Here is a 20639-nt window from a genome sequence, read left to right as displayed (position 1 = left end):
TGGCTTTATGATTCAAAGGCCCGGGTTCAAATCCCGACCCTGGCAAGATATTTATCTCTGGCCACTCCCGTGTTTCGGATGGACACGTTAAGCCGTCGGTCCGGCTGCCTAAAAAGCAGTAGTTAGGTCATGTCAGAGGCCCTGAAATTGATCAGTTGCGACCTGAAAACTCTGACACCAGACCTGAGCCAGCCAGGTCACTCGATATTATTATTATTAGTACACTTTTTATTATTATTTAAATTAGATAATTTTTTTCAATATAATTGTTAAGATCATTATAAGAGTGAGAAAAAGTGACAACTGAAATTTTTTAAGTGGTCTAATAAGCGAGTTATGGGTTATTGGAAGTGCTAACTTTCCAGATTCCGTTTTCTTTCCAGATCATAAACGGTTCGACTATATTATTAGAACTTGTCTTGAACATTCAAAAAATGTATCTTTTCAAAATAAAACATTTTATTCCCCTTATATTTCATAAATAAAAAAGTAACATTTTTTTGTAAATTCGATAACTTGTTTAATTTGGCATTAATCGCGAAAAAATGCATATTAGAACAAAGTCAATGATATACTGAATGTATTAAAAAAAAACTCAAATGGAAAATTGGAAATCGTTTATGATATGGAAAGAAAACTGAGTTTAGCACTTCAACAACCCATAACTCGCCTATTAGACCACTTAAAAATTTCAGTTGCCACTTTTTCTCACTCTCATATTTTATAATGGTTTACAATTATATTGAAAAAGATTATCCAATTTAAATAAAAATAAAAAGGTGTACGGAACAGTCTTAATATTGATGCCACCCACCTGCATCGGAAAACGTTTTAATGTTTAAGTCGTTGTATAATGTTCACATTATAGTATAGTTTTGAAAATCCATTGCGAAAAGGCCGCTGTTATGTGATTGATTATGATGTTGTAATGTTTCAATTATAACATGGTCGTAGATAAAAAATGAAAAGAAGTTTTGTAATACACAGAAAGCGTCTAACACACTAAAAATACTATTTTATTCGGATAGCAAATCTCTACCTTCACAATAATACTCCTTTCAAAAATATAATTCTCTGTTGAGTTGTGGACGATACCAGTGAATAACTGAATTAATTGAAAAAATAAGAATAAAAGAATAACATGTAACAGATTGTGCACTTCTTTATTAGCTCAAGTATTGTAGATTCTTCAGAACACTTCATTCTCTTACCAAATATTTATTTCCAATTTGTAGAAATTGTTCGTAAAACGTTATTCGTTATTTCCAAAAGAATTTGTTATCATATAATATGGATAGCATGAGTTATAAAATAATGTAATAATTCATGAGTTTTTACGATAATTTTCAATTGAAATCGACATATCCGAGTTAAAAAACGGTTTCAAAAGAATTCAAGTAAGCTAGAGATTACGCTTGCGTATTGATTGCTTAAACTTTTTAAAAGTTATTATTAAAATTTTCGACCTTGGTTTAAATTACGTGTGCTGTATAATCCTAGATATTTAGGAGTATTTATACTAGCGTTGTAATAATTCTGATACTATTATTAATACAGTACATTCGTAAATCAGAGGAGTATAATGCTCTGTCCACTAGAATATGATGCTCTAAAATATACAAAACTCTCCAGTATAAAGAAATTGGAATTTGAGATTAGTTTTTTTATTCTTCTACATTTATTTTTCATTTTCTTCTTGCAAATTCAAAATTTGCTTGTTTTTTTTCAAGTTTGGTGTGCAAATTGTTGATGTTGCACACATAACTCGTGTTTGAACTGTTGTACTATTAATTATTGTAATTTTAGTAATTATTTTGTGCTTGATCGTGTTGTGCAATTCCAAAAGTTCCATAATATTGAGAATAGTGGATTAAATAAATGTAAACAAAAATATGATTTGAAGCTACTTTACATAGCTACTACATAAATTAATAGGTATTAAACAATTTCGTCAATTTCGAAACAACTTCAACTTACTAAATAAATCTACAGAATCTATCGATTCATGTTGAAATTGGACTTGACTGGAGTATTTTTTAGTTTTCATAAGAATGTATGTTCACTCGATATTTTTATTAGCTCAGTACTCTATTTTATGAAGTGACTGATGATCTTCATTAATATCCAATATCTCGTTCCTGGTATTATTTTCCGAGCTTCAATAGCAGCAATTGGACATTTAAAGTGTTTTTTTTTTCATAATAGTAATCCAATTCGAATATTTTTAAGGTGGCTAGACTTTCATAGCTAGAAAATTCAGTTCTGAGAGGAATGACCCCTGATATTTATCGAATATTATTCCTGTTTTCCCTCGAAATTACATCAACATAATTCCAATAAATGATGTATAGTCCAGGCAATGAATGCTCAAAAAAGGGTATAGAGGTAAAAGTTTAGAAGACAATTTTTGACCCCGCAGTTCTGTTTAGGGTAGTGAGGAGGTAAACTTATAAAAAGTCCCCACCCCTACCCACTGTGCTAAGGGGGTGGGGGTGGTTCAAATGTACCATTTTTTGGTTTCTCGCATATAACTCGAAAATTATGCATTTTACAGACATGACTATTCTATAAGAAATTAAAGCTTACATAATTTCCTACAATATTGAATGTACAACTTTTTCTACATCTCTTTCACTTATTGAGATATCCCATCTAAAAGATGTAACATTTTCAAAAAACACATTTTCCTCAAATTTTTTGCTTTTATTGCTCTTATAACTTTTTAAATATCAATAGGAAAAATAAAATGCTAATAATGAGCTTAATAGAGCATCAAATTCTCTTCAATTTGATGTATAATTTCACAAGTTTACGCTGATTTCACAAGTTAAAAAATTAAAATTTCACCCCCCACATTGAATCTGCTATAACAATAGAAGAAAAATTAAGTATTGAAATAATACATCGAATTGAAGAGAAAACAAAGCTCTAAAAATCTACGGTGAGCACTCATTTTCACGATGCATTGTTGCAGAGTTGTAGGCCCTGAAACATCAAGAAATAGGATTGAAAGCTTTTATTTTAACAATTTTACACTTTCAAGAGCGTATATCTCGAAAACTGTTGGAGATATCACAAATCAACACAGAACAAATATTGTAGAGAATTTATCAAGCTTTATTTCTGAATGAGCGAGTAAACAAAACATTGAAAAATGTAACTTTCAAACCACCCTCATCTCTTTTGCACAAGGGGTAGGGATGGGGACTTTTGATATGTTTACCCCCTAACTGGTCCCAACAAAGCTGCATAGTCAAAAATTGTGTTCAAAAATGTTCTCCAAATTCCTTTTTCAATTGGTCTATTTTTGCATAACTGAAGATCTCACACTCAACACTGAAGCTGCTGCTTCAGTCGTGGGGATGTGCGTAAACTTGTGAAATTATACATCAAATTGAAGAGAATTTGATGCTCTATAAGCTCATGATCAGCATTTTATTTTTCCTATCGATATTTAAAACGTTATAAGAGCAATAAAAGCAAAAAATTTGAGGAAAATGTGTTTTTTGAAAATGTTACATCTTTTAGATGGGATATCTCAAAAAGTGAAAGAGATGTAGAAAAAGTTGTACATTCAATATTGTAGGAAATTATGTAAGCTTTAATTTCTTATAGAATAGTCATGTCTGTAAAATGCATAATTTTCGAGTAATAATAATAATAATATCGGGTGACCTGGCTGGCTCAGGTCTGGTGTCAGAGTTTTCAGGTCGCAACTGATCAATTTCAGGGCCTCTGACATGACCTAACGACTGCTTTTTAGGCAGCCGGGACCGACGGCTTAACGTGTCCATCCGAAACACGGGAGTGGCCCGAGATAAATATCTTGGCCCGGGCCGGGATTCGAACCCGGGCCTCTGAATCATAAAGCCAGCATCTGATCCACTCGACTACGGCCACTCCTATTTTCGAGTTATATACGAGAAACCAGAAAATGGTACATTTGAACCACCTCACCCCTTTAGCACAGGGGGTAGGGGTGAGAACTTTTGATATGTTAATCCTCTTACTATCCTTAAAAGAGCTTTGGAGTTGAAAATTGTGTTCCAAACTTTTCCTTCTATACCTTCATTTGAGCATTCGTTGCCTGGACTATATACTATAATAAAGTAAAGATCTGGCTTACTCATACACACGTACGGGATAGAAAAATCACGTGTGAACTACTGGACTGATTAACTTGAAATTTTTCATATAGATTCTTAATTAACCGATGATGATTATAGGCCTATTTTCAATTCTTCAAGATTCTATTACGTTAAGTTTTCAGTTTGTCATGTTTTAAAATAGACCCTTGCGGAGCATGGGTTTCCTGTTCAATCTCATCGACTCTTCTATAAACTTGACATTGGTTCTCTCTAAAAGGTTTGATATGCTCCAACCAAAAGAGGTGCTAACTCCCATCTCTTTTCACTGCAGTTCAATATAATTATTGCATTAGAAGATTTGAGAAGCTACTACCCTGACAGTCATTGATTGTCAGAAACCAACAATGTTTTCTTATAATAGCATAAAGGCGAAAGCTATTATCAACATCAATTTGAAAGCTAGCGAAATAATATGTCTTGGTTATTCAAGTCAATTAATATGATCAAAGCCTGACCGTATACAATTGATGAAATGTGGAGTTTGAACTGTCCCACAAGCAGCTTATTAATTCAAAACATAGCTCAAACTAGTGCTGTTCCAAATTACAGTTTAAAATGTTCAAGTTAAAAAAACGAATTCATACATTTTGAACTCTAATGACTCTTCCAACACTTATGTCATATCACTGAATGGAGAGTCAACCTTTTTCTTGTTTAATTGTGATAATGAATGAATGTGATATTATATTTGTTGAAAATTGCAAGAGAAACAATTCTCAGAGATTTGATTCTGCTATTTTTCTCTCATTGTAACTTGATGTATGAATAAAATCCATATAAACTCATGAGTGAGTTGAAAAAGGATAGATTTTATGAATACAAGTTAACAAAAACTTGGTTGACAACATAAGTTGAGTGAAATAAATTGATCTGTTTAGGTTCTTTATAAAATTCATACTACAATTTAGTATTGCAAATTGAGCATTGATAATAATAATTATAATACAAATTGGTAGAGTTCACCAACAAACATTGATATCTGTTTCTAAAAGTAGATATTTTGGATCTCGGTTTTTGAGTGTCACTGTAGGATCTGATACACGATACACATATTATTATATTGTGACGCACTTCACAACATCAAATTTCATCTTGTATTCTGTATCAAGCCATGTTTTGCTGGTGAACGCTTGAATAAATTAAGAATTTAACGGTCAGTCAAATCCTGTATTTCTGGTTTCGTTCACATCGTATTGAGTAAACAATTTTCAAATTGGCTGCAATACTGTTGAAAGAAAACAACAACAAAAAGTGTATGAAATTCAAATGGAACGCAATCAAATATTGTAAAACACTGTTGCATTACTTTGATATGCTATTTAATTAATTGCACCTATTGGTTGCATGTTTTCCTGTTCAGCTAAACTGCATTGGCAATGACTTGTTGATAAACATTCTATTCAAAAGCTTATAATAGAAGCAATACCTGTCACGTTCTCAAGATGAACAATTTCATTATGTTCATCCGCTTAGTAGTTGAAGTTTACTGATAATTGTTTCTTGAAACAATTTAGTGAGTACATGATGTATTCTAGATTTACGTCCACGTTCCAATCAGAATAGTGTATTTGTCAATAAAATCAAATTTGAAACATGGATTAATTCATTTAATTTCCAATTATTTGTACATTCCGCTAATAGTTTAAAAACTATTTACATTTCATTGCGAGAGATTCATTTGTACATTACATACTGTACAAGTTTTTAATCTCCATCTCAGTGGCATAGAAGTATTGTAATGAGAATTATTGTACAGATTTTATTTATTGAAGTATGCAAAAAATGAAAACCTTTGGAGAAGTACTATGCCTCTCTACTGAGATTCTATTGTTTATCACTTTCCAATTTCGTTTAGGCCTTTAATAATTTGTAGATTTTTCAACTCATTTCAAAAAAATGTGCCCGTTTTGTGTTGTAAACTGTAAAAGAGCAAATGAATACTGTCGTTTGTCCATAAGTCACTGTATAGCATGATCTTGAAATTCTGTAAGCATTATGAATTCGATTTCCGCGATTGGTTCATCAGAATTTTGATCACAAAATTAACCACTAATCAAGATCAGGAAAACGAAAGGGAGTCTCAATTCTAATTGGTTCCTAAACTAATTCATTACTACATTAATTTGCTCCAGAAAAGAGCTAATAATGTACATACATTAGGTTAATTGATTTTTCCTTAAAAAAAATTATGGGATTTCTCAAAAAACTATGGAGCTAATTGAAATTTGGAGATGTAATTTAGATCCAATAGAACTAAGAACCAATTGAGTGGGTAGTTGAATGTTTAAAACTTTGTATCTTCAGCGGTGAGCGATATTTGAACTCATAATGTGCTTGTTTAGTCATCAAGCAAAATTTTAAATTTGAGTTGAGGAGTTCGGTTTTATATTAGCTATTCAATCTTATAATTGAATAGGAAGTCATTTAGACGATTGCTTGAGTACGCCTCTTATGAGTGGAGTGGGTAATTATGCAAAATGAAAGGTGGGTTCCGGGTTCCAAGATGCCGGGAAACGATTGATCTTCTTCATAAAGAATATTGAGTTGAACCACGTGAAGTGATCACCGTTCAACGGAACGGGAGAAATGTATTTTACCTAATGAGCGATTAGGTTCAAGCTCGACCACAGACACAACCGCCTCTCTAATATTTTTATTCATTGAACTGCATGTTCATAATATTGTTCCAGTTTCCAGTAAACTGTCGAGAGTTGGTCTACAGAACAGTTAGATGAGTTGGTATGATAAGGTTCACTTTGACGTATCAGCATTGATTGTTTGGGATGTATTATTTATGTTATTGTTCTTTGTAAGGAATTCTGGCAGTTAATTTTAAAGCTTCCCTTTGAACCGTCAGCATCGGTTGAATCTTGATGATAACTGTTGATGCTATTTATACAGTACAAAGTGAATCTTTGGAGCGGAGGCTCGTCCTACTTAGACACACCTACTGCACAGAGGGACAGAGCTGCTACTTCTTCCTACTTACGTCTCTGTGACGTCATCGCATTGCTGCACAAATAATACTAGTATGCTCACTTGCAACTTGCAATAACAATGAACCGAATTTAGAAGCATCACTCGAAGTCACCGACCCGCGGTGTATGCTTTTCTTGGCTGTTACTTCACCATCAAAAGCTCTATTTTATGTGCCCCACGAAATATTTAGGTAGATTGATTCAATTTTTGCCAGCTCTCTGTATTATATTCATAACTTCAATGGGATGTTTTCAGATTGCATGAATTTAGTAAATTCAGTGTGCGATATATTGATGAAAATTTGAATTTTCTTATAAAATATGGGTACTTTTCAACTGAAAGGAAACTTAACAATGAGGATGAAAGGAAACTTACAATGAGGAGGGCTAATCCACTGGGTACAATTGAAATATTTAGAATTTGAAAAAAGAAGTTGATTAACATTTTTCTAAAGTCCTATTGCCAATCCATCTTCAACAAGTTTATTTTTTTCTCGCCAGTAACTCAACCCTCGTAGCGATCATACGAATTAACCTTGTATCTATGATAGGGAGTTCGAAAACTAAAATTTCCTGTGATGTCCTTCTACTCTCCTTTGCATAGAAATTTCATTTTGTTTGGTATTGAATTTCAATTTTTCATTTGATATTTTTCTTCAATCTTTCCAATCGTTTCCAATTAGATACTTTATTCACGTCAAAAAATTTTTTCTATTCTAATGTATTGAAAAAGCAATAAATTCCAATGTCAAAATAAATTAGTTAATGTTAGAATAAATAGTACATTCTTCCTTGAATGTACTTTATAAACGTTCGTGTTTTTTAATACTGCACTTATATGCTTACCAGAGATTTCATCGACAACAATATTAATTCTTGAGATTTTTTCCTCTTTTCTTCGGTGTAGTGCCTACTGCTAGTTTTTGCTTTAAAAACTTGTATCTTCCATTCAAGAAGATCTTATGCTTTGCTGTTATTATTGATATTCGTCCTTTTCATCCTCCAACGAAACTTATTGTTTCGCCTGTATTCTTGAGATTTCCTACCGTACTTAATCTACTCATACAAGACCAAATGAGTTGAATCATAATCAATTATAGAACGTGAATATACTCGTTATAAGCTAACAGGAAATTCCCAAGTAGATTTTCTTCTACCTAGAATCAGAATAGGCTATTCAGAAGATTATTGAGGAAAAGTAACTTTCAAACTGAGCTATCTAGACTTCTAAATTATAGGTTTGCAACAAAGTAACTCCAGTTCTTTCTGTATACCTTTTAAACTATTCGTAATTGCTACATAGATAAATTGAAACAAGACTTAGTTTCATTTTCGATTTCAATGATTTGAGTTTTAGTCCTTGCTGAATGAGTTTCAGAAATTCAAATTAACTACTGTCTTGAACCTTTCTTCCAGTTATTTTCAATTTCTCCTAGACTTATAATACTATCTCAGCAAAGGATCACATTCAATTCCTTTGTAGAAAAATATAGAGTCTGAAACAAAGAATTTGATGAAAAATATGATTGTATTATATCATTTATTAGGTTAAAATCTTTAAGGTTTTGGAAAAGAAATGCATATTTGTTCCACCCTGGGCTGATGACGAAAATCGTGTCAAATTCAATCATAGCACTGAATCTAATTAGCAATATTGATTTTTCCTCATTAATATTTCCACCTGTACTAATTGCATCACAAAATTTAATAGTCTGAAAATTGTTTAATAGTCAAACTTCAATTGTTTTGTTTGGATGAACCGCTTCAATACCTTGCTTCTGTCGTGGTTCATATTACACTCACTATTTTATTGCCGATTAAGATCTTGAAGTATTAACAAATGACCCAGTAAATTTTCTTTTTAGAACTTTCATCCATCCCTGAAATACTATTTGCTGATCCAAATTGTTTCGCAATTATTATTTCCCGAAGTTATTTGATACAACAAGAAATCAATCAATCTCATGCAATAAGAGACAGCGTTGAATAAGATGTAGATCACTATGTCTAATATGTAATACTTTGTATCCGATTCGAAATAATTATCAGAAACTTTAATTTTATATACAGTACGCTTTTTTATAGTAAATTGTTTACTTGAGTAATTTACATTATTAAGGTGCGTACAGATATACGCGCCGCGAACATGAGCAATTCACTTTTAATCAGCTGACTATATTTGTATTTTTACAGAAACGGTATAAGATATAGATATAAAAAGCTTGACATCAGCTGATTAAAAGTGAATTGCTCATGTTCGCGGCGCGTAAATCTGTACGCACCTATTGATGCATTTTAATTGGTTGTAACGATTTTGAAGTGCATTTATTCAACAATAATATTAATTTTCAATGATATTTGTTGAAGGAAAATTATCCATTTTAAAAACACTTATTGGGGGTTTTCCAAACATGATAATACTGCAACTTATTTCCTCTAATGACTAGTCGCTCAATTACCGGGTTAGTGGGGGGGGGATAATATACTTACAATCAACCACTGAAAAAATAAGATTCTATAAATTGTGGAATTTATTGCTGGTAATAGATGACTCTGATGATATTCGTTTGCCAAAAATTGAACATTAACAAGTTCATGATGATAAAACAACTTATTTTATTTTTTTGACAAAAAGATTACTTGATAGAATAAAATATGCAGTGATGAACCTTTTATTATGTGATAACCTTTCTTCCTCTACAAAGGCAATGTAATATTTGAATTTTTTGGCAAACTTTTGTAATTAACTCCTGTTTATCTTTATATGCTGACGTCAATAAACCATATTGACTGAATTATCTTACTTTTATCTCCTCAATTGATCAATTTATTATAGTTTAGCTAGCTTCCTTACAATTGTTCTGCCTGAAAACATGTCAATATTCTCATTTAGCACGCGCCATACTGATAACTGTCTCTCAACTTCAGTTGACAATATTTCCTATCCTGGAAAGTAGAATAGTTCAGAAATAATTTATTTTGCATGCTATAGTTGGAACACAATCGAAATTTTTTGGCTAAATGGAGGAAAATTTCTTTGTAGCGAATTATTTTATTATTAGGATTTATATAATTTAGATTTTCAGGTTATGACTTGTAACATTTCTTAGACATTCCCGATCATTATTTTGTTTCTATTTGAAGGTTTGAAAGTATAACTTTAACTGATTTATTTGATCTACAACTCAGTATTTATATTGTTTGCTCTTATTATTGTTACATATTAGTGGTAAGCTCTTCATTAAATTAGTTTGCAATTTTGGACTATGTTGCCAAGTTTCAAACTTTAATACTATTGCATATTCAACAGATGAGATTATTTGTCAACATTTAATTTTTTCTATCATACAATTTAGAAAAACTAAATAGTTCTTGCAATTGCAACCACTCTATTCACTAATTTTCTAATAAGTGAATAAAATCACTCCTGGTTGGGTTTACGTCTACATTGAACAGCCGGAAAGTTCTTTCAACTTGGAACTTCCAGTTTTGCTAATCATGTACTGTGTATAACTTTAATACAAATCAACTCAAACATTTGAAAACTATATGGAAAACGCGTTTTTACAACTGAATTTCTCTCCACCGATCACCCTTGAAATCGATGAAACATCTATGATGAAGTTGATTATGATTTTTTTTTCTATCACTTATTCAAAAAATGCTCTAGGTCTAGATTTTTTGTGTACTATTTCATAGATTAAGATGTAGATGAATGATTTAAAAAGACATATAATGCCACTAAAATCACTAATGGCTAAGCCCTCTGATAAAACATTCTTTATTCCGAAAAATAATATTCTTCAGTTATTTATCAAGAACAAGAAAATAATGTGAAGGTTCTTGATGGATGAAATATGCAAACAAAACAGCAATATTTATTAAACTTTCACGTTCAGTGCAATCATTGGAGATGCACCTGAAAACAATGGCAAAGATTCAAGCTATTTTAGAAACTATTTGAAGAAAATAGAAGGTCACACATCTCAGTTATTTGTTTGTTTTTAGTAAATTTTACACTTCAGCTCGGTGGGGTCCAACTCATGTAGTTAGAACGTTAGTAGTGTATTTGTTAAAGTGCCAACCAATAGGCATGAAACTCAGTAGTCCAGAAATAGAATGTGCTGTGTGACGGAACACATTTAGAAGTGTTCAAAATAGTTTCGATTTTGCATTATCGATGATCTTCAGATTTAATAGCTGCTCTGCTATTTCAATTACCTGCTTCCCTCTCGATTTGTTTATGGATGATCCGGTGCTGTTTACGATTGTGAAATCGCCTGATGTTGTACAGAAGTATCACAACGAAATAATAGAACATCTAAATACAGAGTTTTACCATCCTAAAACCAAGACAGAATTTGAAATGTAAGCTCATCATCCTTCCCTATTTTAAACTGTAAAAACCTCTGAGAATTAATGTGGCAGAAGAATGATGATAATCCCACTTTGGGCGTTATTTTATAAACAATTTTCCTGACAATTTTTAGAAGAGCACGCTTTGGGGTTTACCTAAACGTGCTTATAAAAGGTTTATAATTAATGCCATTTCCTGAAATCTACTTTTCATGGAAAGAAGTTTTGTAGTATTGATCCAACTAGTATCTTGCTATTCGATAGACGATCATATTGAATGAGATAACAAAAAATACATTGGAGCCTCGTTTATCCGATTTTGAAGGGACCAGAGTCATTACGAATAAGCAAATTACCGGATAAACCGTTTTTCCGATTATTTAGAGAAATAACTGAAAAACCTCTTCTGTTTCTTTAATACTGAAGTGGAAATCATTAAAAACTTGTTTCCTTGAAATTTTCCTAATATTGCGATTTCTAAAATCAATATCTGATCTGACTCAGCAGCGCTGGGAATGGCGGAAAAGGATTAGGAGGGCCGACCCCAAGAGAAATGGCACATAGGCTCGGAAGAAGAAGAAGAAGAAGAAGAAGAAGAAGAAGATTGCAATTTCTAAAATTGATTATCTTTACAGTATTTATACAGCCACTGACAGACCAGTTAATTTAGTCAAATGAAATCATAGGTATAAATATCGTAAGTCATCTAATAAATTGTTTTAATATCACTAGTACCCTTTTATTTCCTTTAACACGACTGGTTTTGTTTTGATATCATCTAAAATCAGTATGAAATTCATTATCTGAATATATTATACAGATTTTCACTGCCGGCGCACAAGTTTTCTTTGCCGGTAGTGCCATTTTGTAAGTTAGAATATTTATTTTATCAATCTGTATTATTTTATGGCAAATGAATGAATTTGAATTTGAAATTCTAGTATCATTCTAAGTATTTCTGCAATAGAAAAAGTATATTTAACAATAAATTATAAGAACTCTAATTTCCAAGATTTTTCCACACTCCACTCTTAGATATATATCGATCTAGGGAACAGAGCGCGTGTTGTATCAGAAAATTACAAAAAATATTGATCATATATTGGAGAAAAATATAATATGGGTTGGGTGAGACAATAATAAAGCGATAAACGAGATAATGGTAAGGGAGGTAAAGATTATGGAAAACCAGAGGCATTCTTGTTCAGGAATTAATAACTTATAATGTTGACACTAACTTAATAGTCCCTTCTCTTCTCTATTATCAGTAGTGTGATAACGGTTCTATGCTTGTAATCTTCACCAAGGTCATTGTCTTTTTGTTGTTGAATACTTCTTCTATGAATTTCATAAATACTGAACAATGCGTATGCGTGCGCTAGTCACAAATCTCATATCGATCTTCTTTTAAACATTCTCAAATTTTGGTGACATACTTATTTTCTATGCACACAACCAAGTCAAAAAAGAATGAATTAGTTTGATTTCATTTGCATTGGAAATTCTCTTGGAATAGAATTTACTGTTGAGATTATATATTATCTTATTGTGTTTTTTGTCTTCTAATCTAGTATTTTTTCTGTTGCAGACAAAAATTGACTTCACCCAAATGGAACAGGTTCAAAGGAATAAAATTGAGATGGAAAGACAAGATACGATTGAACAATGTCATTTGGAGATGTTGGCATATGCAATGTGAGTTCAAATGCAGTGTTCGTTATCTATTTGATAAAGATAAGGATGTAGATGATTTTATATAATATCTATTGCTTGCTACATGTATTGGGACATCGTGGACGTTTCGACTGTTTAATACAATAATAATAATAATTATTAAATTAATTATTAATTTCAAATTCTGAAAAAATCTTTTTGATTTTACTAGATTACTTCAAAACCGTTAAAAATACAAGAATACTAAGCCGAAATTGAAAAATAAAAACTATTTTATCATGACGTAACATGCTGATTATAGCTTCTGGTGTATTAACGTTATCTTCCGTAATACTGTATTATAATAATTTATTTATTTATTCGATACAAACATAGTCATAATGAAGAGGAGTTTTGTAAGCTGTAAGGGGAGAGGTCCTTCTAAACTTTGAATCTGTCGTAGATTTTTAACATCTGTATTTGGAGAAATTTCAAAGTTGAAGTTTTAGTAAATTGAAAACATGTTTGAGAATTTACTATTCAACAAAGGAGGTAAAACATCTTATTTATTAGTTGAATAGTTGGCTATTGTTGGTTTTTGTTGAAAAACAACTTGTTGGCTGAGAATTTAATCTTAATTACGAACAAGATTATTAAGTGTACTTTATGTACTTGACTTACTTTACTTAACCTAAAACATTAATTCAATGTTTAAAAATTAAGTTGAAGGAAAATGTGATCATTTGAGTGAAGAATCGAATTTTGGTTACTTATTTTAGATCTCTTTGAATTTTAGGGATCTGTATATTATTTTCTTACTTTCTATTGAAAACATACTTCTCATTAAAATGGTATTTTATATGTTATTTTTCAGTCATCACCAAGAAGAACTCCTTAGTGTGCCAGTTTGCCTCACCACTGGATGTGGACACTCACAACAAGCCAGAGGTAAAGGTCATGATCGATTCTAATATTACTAAAAACCTAAACTAAGAATTATACTAGTGAAAGCCACTCAATATTACTTTTACAAGGATAATTTGACAGTCGGTTTTATTGGGGATCATTATTCGAATTAAAAAACTACTCTTCTTTCGCTCCATCATTTTTGTCAGCCATCTTGAATCCGCCATTTTAATCCTAATTCATTTTTAATAGGAACGTGATACATTCACATGATTTCAATACAGAATTTGAATAGAAAATGTATGGCATAAACCTCACATCGAGACCTCATACCGTTTCAAAGATATTCACATTTATAACCAATAAATCATACAGAAATGGAATAAATGGGTTCTCTGCAAACCTAAACATAATCCAAATTATTGAATTCCACTTTTTAATTGTGAGTAAACATTCATAGTAACATTCACTTACATATTTAACACTGTGAACAAAAAAAATTGGTCTGTCATATTTTTAATGTACTCATTTGTATTTATTTTTTATATGATTCATTAGTATCTTCCAATGTGAATATCTTTGAGATATCGATGTACGGATCTAAGATGGTGGGCAACAATTTTGAAGCGAAGGAAAAGTAGTTTCTTCAATACGAATAGGATTCACCTTGAAACCTACTGTCAAATTATCCTACTAAAAGAAATATTAACCTGCTTCTATAATTTTCACCAACTAGGCCTATTTTTATTTGATTAATATAAAATTGAATAAACACAAAGGGATTCTGTCGCATCAATCATTGAATCTTCTAATAACAAATGTAAGAAAGCATGGCAAATTACCAAAACTTTATCCTCCAACAAGAATGTTGTAAACTTATCTACTCCTGAACCAAACAAACTTAATAATTATTTCACTCGATCAGTAGATGATGTGCACGAGAAGATAGACAAGCCATCAATTACAGCCAGTGCATTGCTCAATGATAATGTCAATAAAGTGCAAAATAGCTTATTCTTTTTTCATGAGGTGAGTCAAGAGATGATTTTTAAAGTGGTTCATAATCTTAAAGTTTCGAAGAGTGAAGATTTCTATGGTTTATCAAGCTGTCTTCTCAAAAATATTGCTCATTCTGTAGTGCCATTACTGACCATTTGTATTAACAGGTGTATTACACAGAGTGTTTTCCCCGATGTATTAAAAGTCTCCAAAGTTGTTTCCGTTCATAAGAAAGGCTCAAAAGAGGAACCTTCCAGTTATAGACCCATCCAAATAGTGCCTGTCTTCTCCAAGGTTCTAGAAATTGTCATGTATATACAGGTGTATGAATACTTGGTAAATCTTGGGGTACTATCGGAGCATCAATTTGGTTTTGTGAAGGGAAGATCCACTAATGACGCCTTTGATGCACTTATAAAATTTGTAATTGAGTCTTTTGAAAACAGGTGCTTTGCTCAGGCTGCCTTCTGTGACCTGAGCAAGGCATTTGACTGCGTGAATCATGATATTTTGCTTGAAAAATTAGCTTATTATGGAGTCAGTGGAAGGAGCCTTAGTCTTTTTAGATCGTACCTTGGCGATCGCCAGCAAGTTGTTTGTGTAGGAAATAAAGAGATCCGACCTTGCTAAAGTAAAGTACGGCGTCCCCCAAGGATCAATATTGGGACCACTCCTCTTTGTATTGATGATAAACGATCTTCCTCTCACAATCAACAGCAAGACTGTGTTGTATGCTGATGACACTACTTTTCTTAATTCTCATTCAGATGCACACACTTTACATAATATGACAGCTGATACCTTGGCGGAAGCTTCCAAGTGGTTCAGAGCTAATGGCTTTAAATTGAACGAGGATAAAACTCAGCTTATGACATTTGGTCTCAGGGATTACACACACAACAATAACAATAGTTTAAAGTTTTTAGGCTTAATGTTTGATCACAGGTTGACCTGGGAACCCCACATAAATTTCGTTTCTGCTAGGTTATCTAGGGTTATCTTTTTGTTAAGGCAGTTGAAGAATCTTGTACCGGAAAAATACCTCAGAAGCTCATATTTTGCTTTTTTCAAAGCATAATTGCATACGGAATTTTAGTATATGGAAACAGCTGCCACATCAATAAGGTCTTGCTTTTGCAGAAAAAGGCTATCAGAATATTGACAGGTGCAGGGTATCTAGATCACTGTCGACCTCTTTTCAAAAAAACAAAAATATTGACTGTCATAAATCTCTATATATTTCAAGTAATCATGCACACTAGAAAGAATCTCCATCACTTGAATAAGGTCCAATATTCATGCTTATGATACTAGGAAAAACACCACATTGATATTCCATATCAACGTCTTGTCATAAGCATGAAACACTATGACAGCATAGGCTTGAGAATGTACAATAAGTTGCCATTGGATATCAAATGTTGTGAAAATATTGTTATTTTTAAAAAATCACTTTTTGAGTGGCTGGTTTTGAGACCTTTCTATTGTTTGACAGAGTTTTTCGATTCTACTTGATGTAATTCTACTTTGTGACTTTAAACTATTGCTTTGACTTTATTATTTCGTAATTGTATTACCATGACTTTGTCAATTACCTATATTGGTCTACGACAATAAAATCTATTTATTTTATTTATTTATTATTTATTATCATTATACATACATTTCACGTAGGTACTCAAAACAGAGAAATACTATCACAGCCAACAGTCCCGCGTACTTAGTATCTTCACAGTTATATACAGTCATATTTCTAATTGGCAATAACAATATTATCATAGAGGTCAAATATTAACATGAAATATCAGCTGCCAACATCTCCTCAATCGAATAAAAAGCCCTATTTTTGAATAGTTTGGAAATTGCGTACCTGAACGATCTAGAGTTTTTATCACGGATACTTTCAGGCAGTTTATTAAATAATTTTATACCGATATATACATACATATTTTGTGTTTTGGAAAGTCGTACCCGTCCGGTATTTATTTGTTTACGCTCTCTTGTAAAGTGCTGATGTACATCGTATCTTAGATCGAATTGCCTCAGATTATCTTTGACAAATGTCAGAGCTTGCAGCATAAATATACAGGGCAGAGTCAATATGCCGTTTCTTTAAAAGAATGGCCTGCAGGAATCCATTCTACCAAGATTAAAAATGGTTCGCAGAGCTCTTTTCTGACACAAAAATATGTCACTGGCACCAATTGAATTGCCCCACAATAGGGTGCCATACTGTAAATGAGAGTGGAAAAGAGCAAAATTTGCCATCAACGTTAAACCAGCACTAGTACACAATTTCAACCTCTTCAATAAAAATATTACTCTGGATAAGCGACTGCAAAGAGCTTCAGTGTGGGTACTCCAAGTGAGTTTGGAATCAAGGTTAATCCCTAGTAGTTTTACTGATCTTTTTTCACAATTTCTACTCAAACCAAACAATATAGATTCTGTTTTGCTCTCGTTCACCATAAGCTTATTTGCAGAGAACCAAATATTGGCTCTGTTGGTCATAAATGTTGTGATAATTTTATTTATTTCAGAAGACTTATTTGAACACAGAAGCGTCGTGTCGTCTGCATAGAGAACAGTTTTATAAGGGATGTATGAGGGTAGATCATTCATATATACTATAAACAGGAAAGGACCCAGTACAGAGCCCTGAGGGACTCCTCCTGAGACCTTCTTACAATCAGATTTCTGCTCACCCATTTTCACATACTGGAATCTATCAGAGAGATATGACATGAAAAGTGACAACTCATTACCATTCAATCCATAGTAGTGCAGTTTTTCTGTAAGTTGCTTGTGTGGGACAATATCAAAGGCTTTGCTAAGGTCCAAAAGCAGAGCACTAACCTCTTCATCATTTTCAAAGCCATCAATAATAAAAGACACAACGCTTTCAACTGCTTTAGTAGTGTTCAAATTACGTCTGAAAGCAAACTGCGCCGACTGAAACAATCTATTCTGCTCAAAATATTTCTCAATTTGAATTTTTATTGCGCTTTCCATTATCTTGGATATGACAGGTACCAGAGAAATTGGCCTATAATTATTAATGTTGTTCTTATCTCCTTTTTTATATACTGGTACTGTCACAGTGACTTTCAAGCAATCCGGATACACCCCTACTCCAAGAGCCCAATTTATAAGGAATGTTAAAGGTTCTATGATGGCATCTATAATTTTCCTCAAAACAAAATTGGATAATCCAAAAACATCCTCTGCCCTGGAATTATTAAGTCTTGAAACAATCGTACAAATAACGTCTGCTTCAACCACACACCACACAAATGGCTGTTGATTTGTCTGAGGCTTCAACCCAGATGCAGATAGAATATCAATAGAACCAATATTGTTGCAACTATCACTCTTTACCGAAATCATATTAGAAATTCCTGCGAAAAAATCATTTAACTCTTTAGCAGATAGTGGTTCAGATTGTGACTTATTCTTTGGCAGTCGCCCTGTTTCATCATTTATAACCCTCCAGGATGCTTTGCACATATTATTAGATTTCAATATAAAATCATCATTTGCCTTTCTCTTAGCCAAAGAGAGTAAATATTAACTCATACTTATTTTAACTCATACTTCAATTAATTATGCAGTAATACCACAATATAACTCACAATAGAACTGTATTAAAATATTTTGCCCTTCATATTCAATATCTCCTGCTCAAGAATTATTGTATTCTCTACTCACTTTTTTGACTTCATTAGCTTGAAATAATAGGCCTCTTCAATGCAATTCTATTGATTATTAATGAATCATACTCAAAATGTTATATTCTGATTAACTGATTATTTTTTTTGCATTGAAAGAGTGTATTGAAGATCAATATTTATTCCTTATAATGGTGTGTGCTATATCATTTTATAGATTTTCTATGTTTGTGTGTGTAAAACAATCATTCAATATCACACATATTGATTTATGTTCAAGTTATGTTGTGTTCAATGTAAAAATGACAAAAATCAACGTACCTTACTTCACAATTTTTGAAAATAAAACAAAGTGAGTTCACTCACTTGAAATGACATGAATGTCGAAACATGTTGTGTGAAATAGAATAAAGTTTAGTTTAATAAAGCTGTATAGTCGAGTAGAGCTCGCACAGCATGTGTCACGTCAGAATTTTATAAACTTACATTCAAAAGAAACAATGTTTTGAGAGATTATAAAGTTGAAAAACGGGTATTTTGTTTTTTTTACTCTTATTTTAACTATACGAATAGCCCTTACCAAGAAAAAATATGTGTATAATTTATAGAACTAAATCAATTTCTTCACTTTTGATCAAGCATAAAACAAACATGCTCAATTATAATAGTTGCGTTGTAAAAATCAATAGAAGATGAGTTTTAGAATTTTTTGATTTCTCTGAAATTTTATGCCACTTTCGTTGACGTAATTGACGGTTTCGGAGAATCGTTGAAATTGAAAAAGGCCACAATTTACTGTAGAGTATGTTTTCGAGTAATTCCAGCTGAATAAGCAGAGTTTGTGGAACGGAAACAACATCTACAATTCCTTCTAATTTGCATTTCTTTGTCTTCCTACTGAAGGCATCCAATAGAAATATATGGATTACCGAAGCCCTAAAATCGTCTTCTGAAAGAATACCCTCCAAATGTGATCGACTTGTCATTCCAACAAACTTTCTATATATTTACTTTTCAATCAAGTTAGATTTTTCATAAATTTAGCTCAATAACCAAAAATTGATTTTGCATAAACTTTAACATTCAGTACTACCACAATTTTCATTTTATATTATTTGTTGGACTTGGAATTTTTATTCAAGCAGAACTGACTGTTTTTTTCTTCTTAGAATAATGAGTTGATTTAGTTTGTGTTGATTTACACTGAAAACATTCAATATTTTTACTTTCCTTGCCCTACTACCATAGGTAAGGAAAGTATTGCTTTCCAAAAAAATAAGGTACCCTAATTTCAAGTTTTCTATACGTTTCAAGGTCCCCTGGGACCAAAAACATGATTTTCGGGTGTTGGTCTGTGTGTGTGTATGTGTTGTATGTCTGTGAACACGATAACTCCATTCCTAATCAACCGATTGACTTGAAATTTTAAACTTAAGGTCCTTATACCATGAGGATCCGACAATTAGAAATTCAATAAAATTAAATTAAAAATGGCGGATAATTACTGAAAAACCATGTTTATCACAGTTTTCTCGAAAACGGCTCATACGATTTTCTTCAAATTTATACCATGGATAGCTATTTATAAGCCCTATCAACTGACATGAGTCTCATTTCTGGGAAAATTGCAAGAGCTCCGTAATATTCTTGAGAAAAATGGCGGATGATTACTTAAAAAAACATGTTTTTCACGATTTTCTCAAAAATGACTAGACCGATTTTTTTCAAATTCATACCCTGTATAGTTATTTATCAGCTCTATCAACTGGCATGAGTCTCCTTTCTGGGAAACTAATGGTGGGTCCACCCCATCCTTGAGAAATGGACTTTGTAACCTCCTTCTCGTGCATGAGGTAGGTAGGTAGAGCAGTTCATAAAAATCTGGTGTGGCGCACTCACACAACTTTCCTTGCCGTTATGAAAATTGATCA

General features: G+C 32.2%; 1 protein-coding gene across 2 annotated transcripts in view; it reads left to right on the top strand.

Moving 5' to 3' along the window:
- Positions 1 to 20639, top strand: part of LOC111044828 (MLX-interacting protein) — a 77150-nt gene that overhangs the window by 12563 nt on the left and 43948 nt on the right. Inside the window, exons 2-3 of one of the 2 annotated variants that reach the window (XM_039436559.1) lie at positions 13071 to 13177; positions 14010 to 14089. In XM_039436559.1, the coding sequence (XP_039292493.1) occupies positions 13071 to 13177; positions 14010 to 14089 (187 nt within the window). The remainder of the gene's footprint in view (positions 1 to 13070; positions 13178 to 14009; positions 14090 to 20639) is intronic. The other variant, XM_039436560.1, reaches the window with a different exon arrangement.

The sequence above is a fragment of the Nilaparvata lugens genome, chromosome 10, assembly GCF_014356525.2.
Source record: "Nilaparvata lugens isolate BPH chromosome 10, ASM1435652v1, whole genome shotgun sequence".
Lineage (NCBI taxonomy): Eukaryota > Metazoa > Arthropoda > Insecta > Hemiptera > Delphacidae > Nilaparvata > Nilaparvata lugens.
The sequence above is the reverse complement of the archived record's forward strand: the minus strand, read 5'-3'. Positions and strand labels throughout refer to the sequence as shown.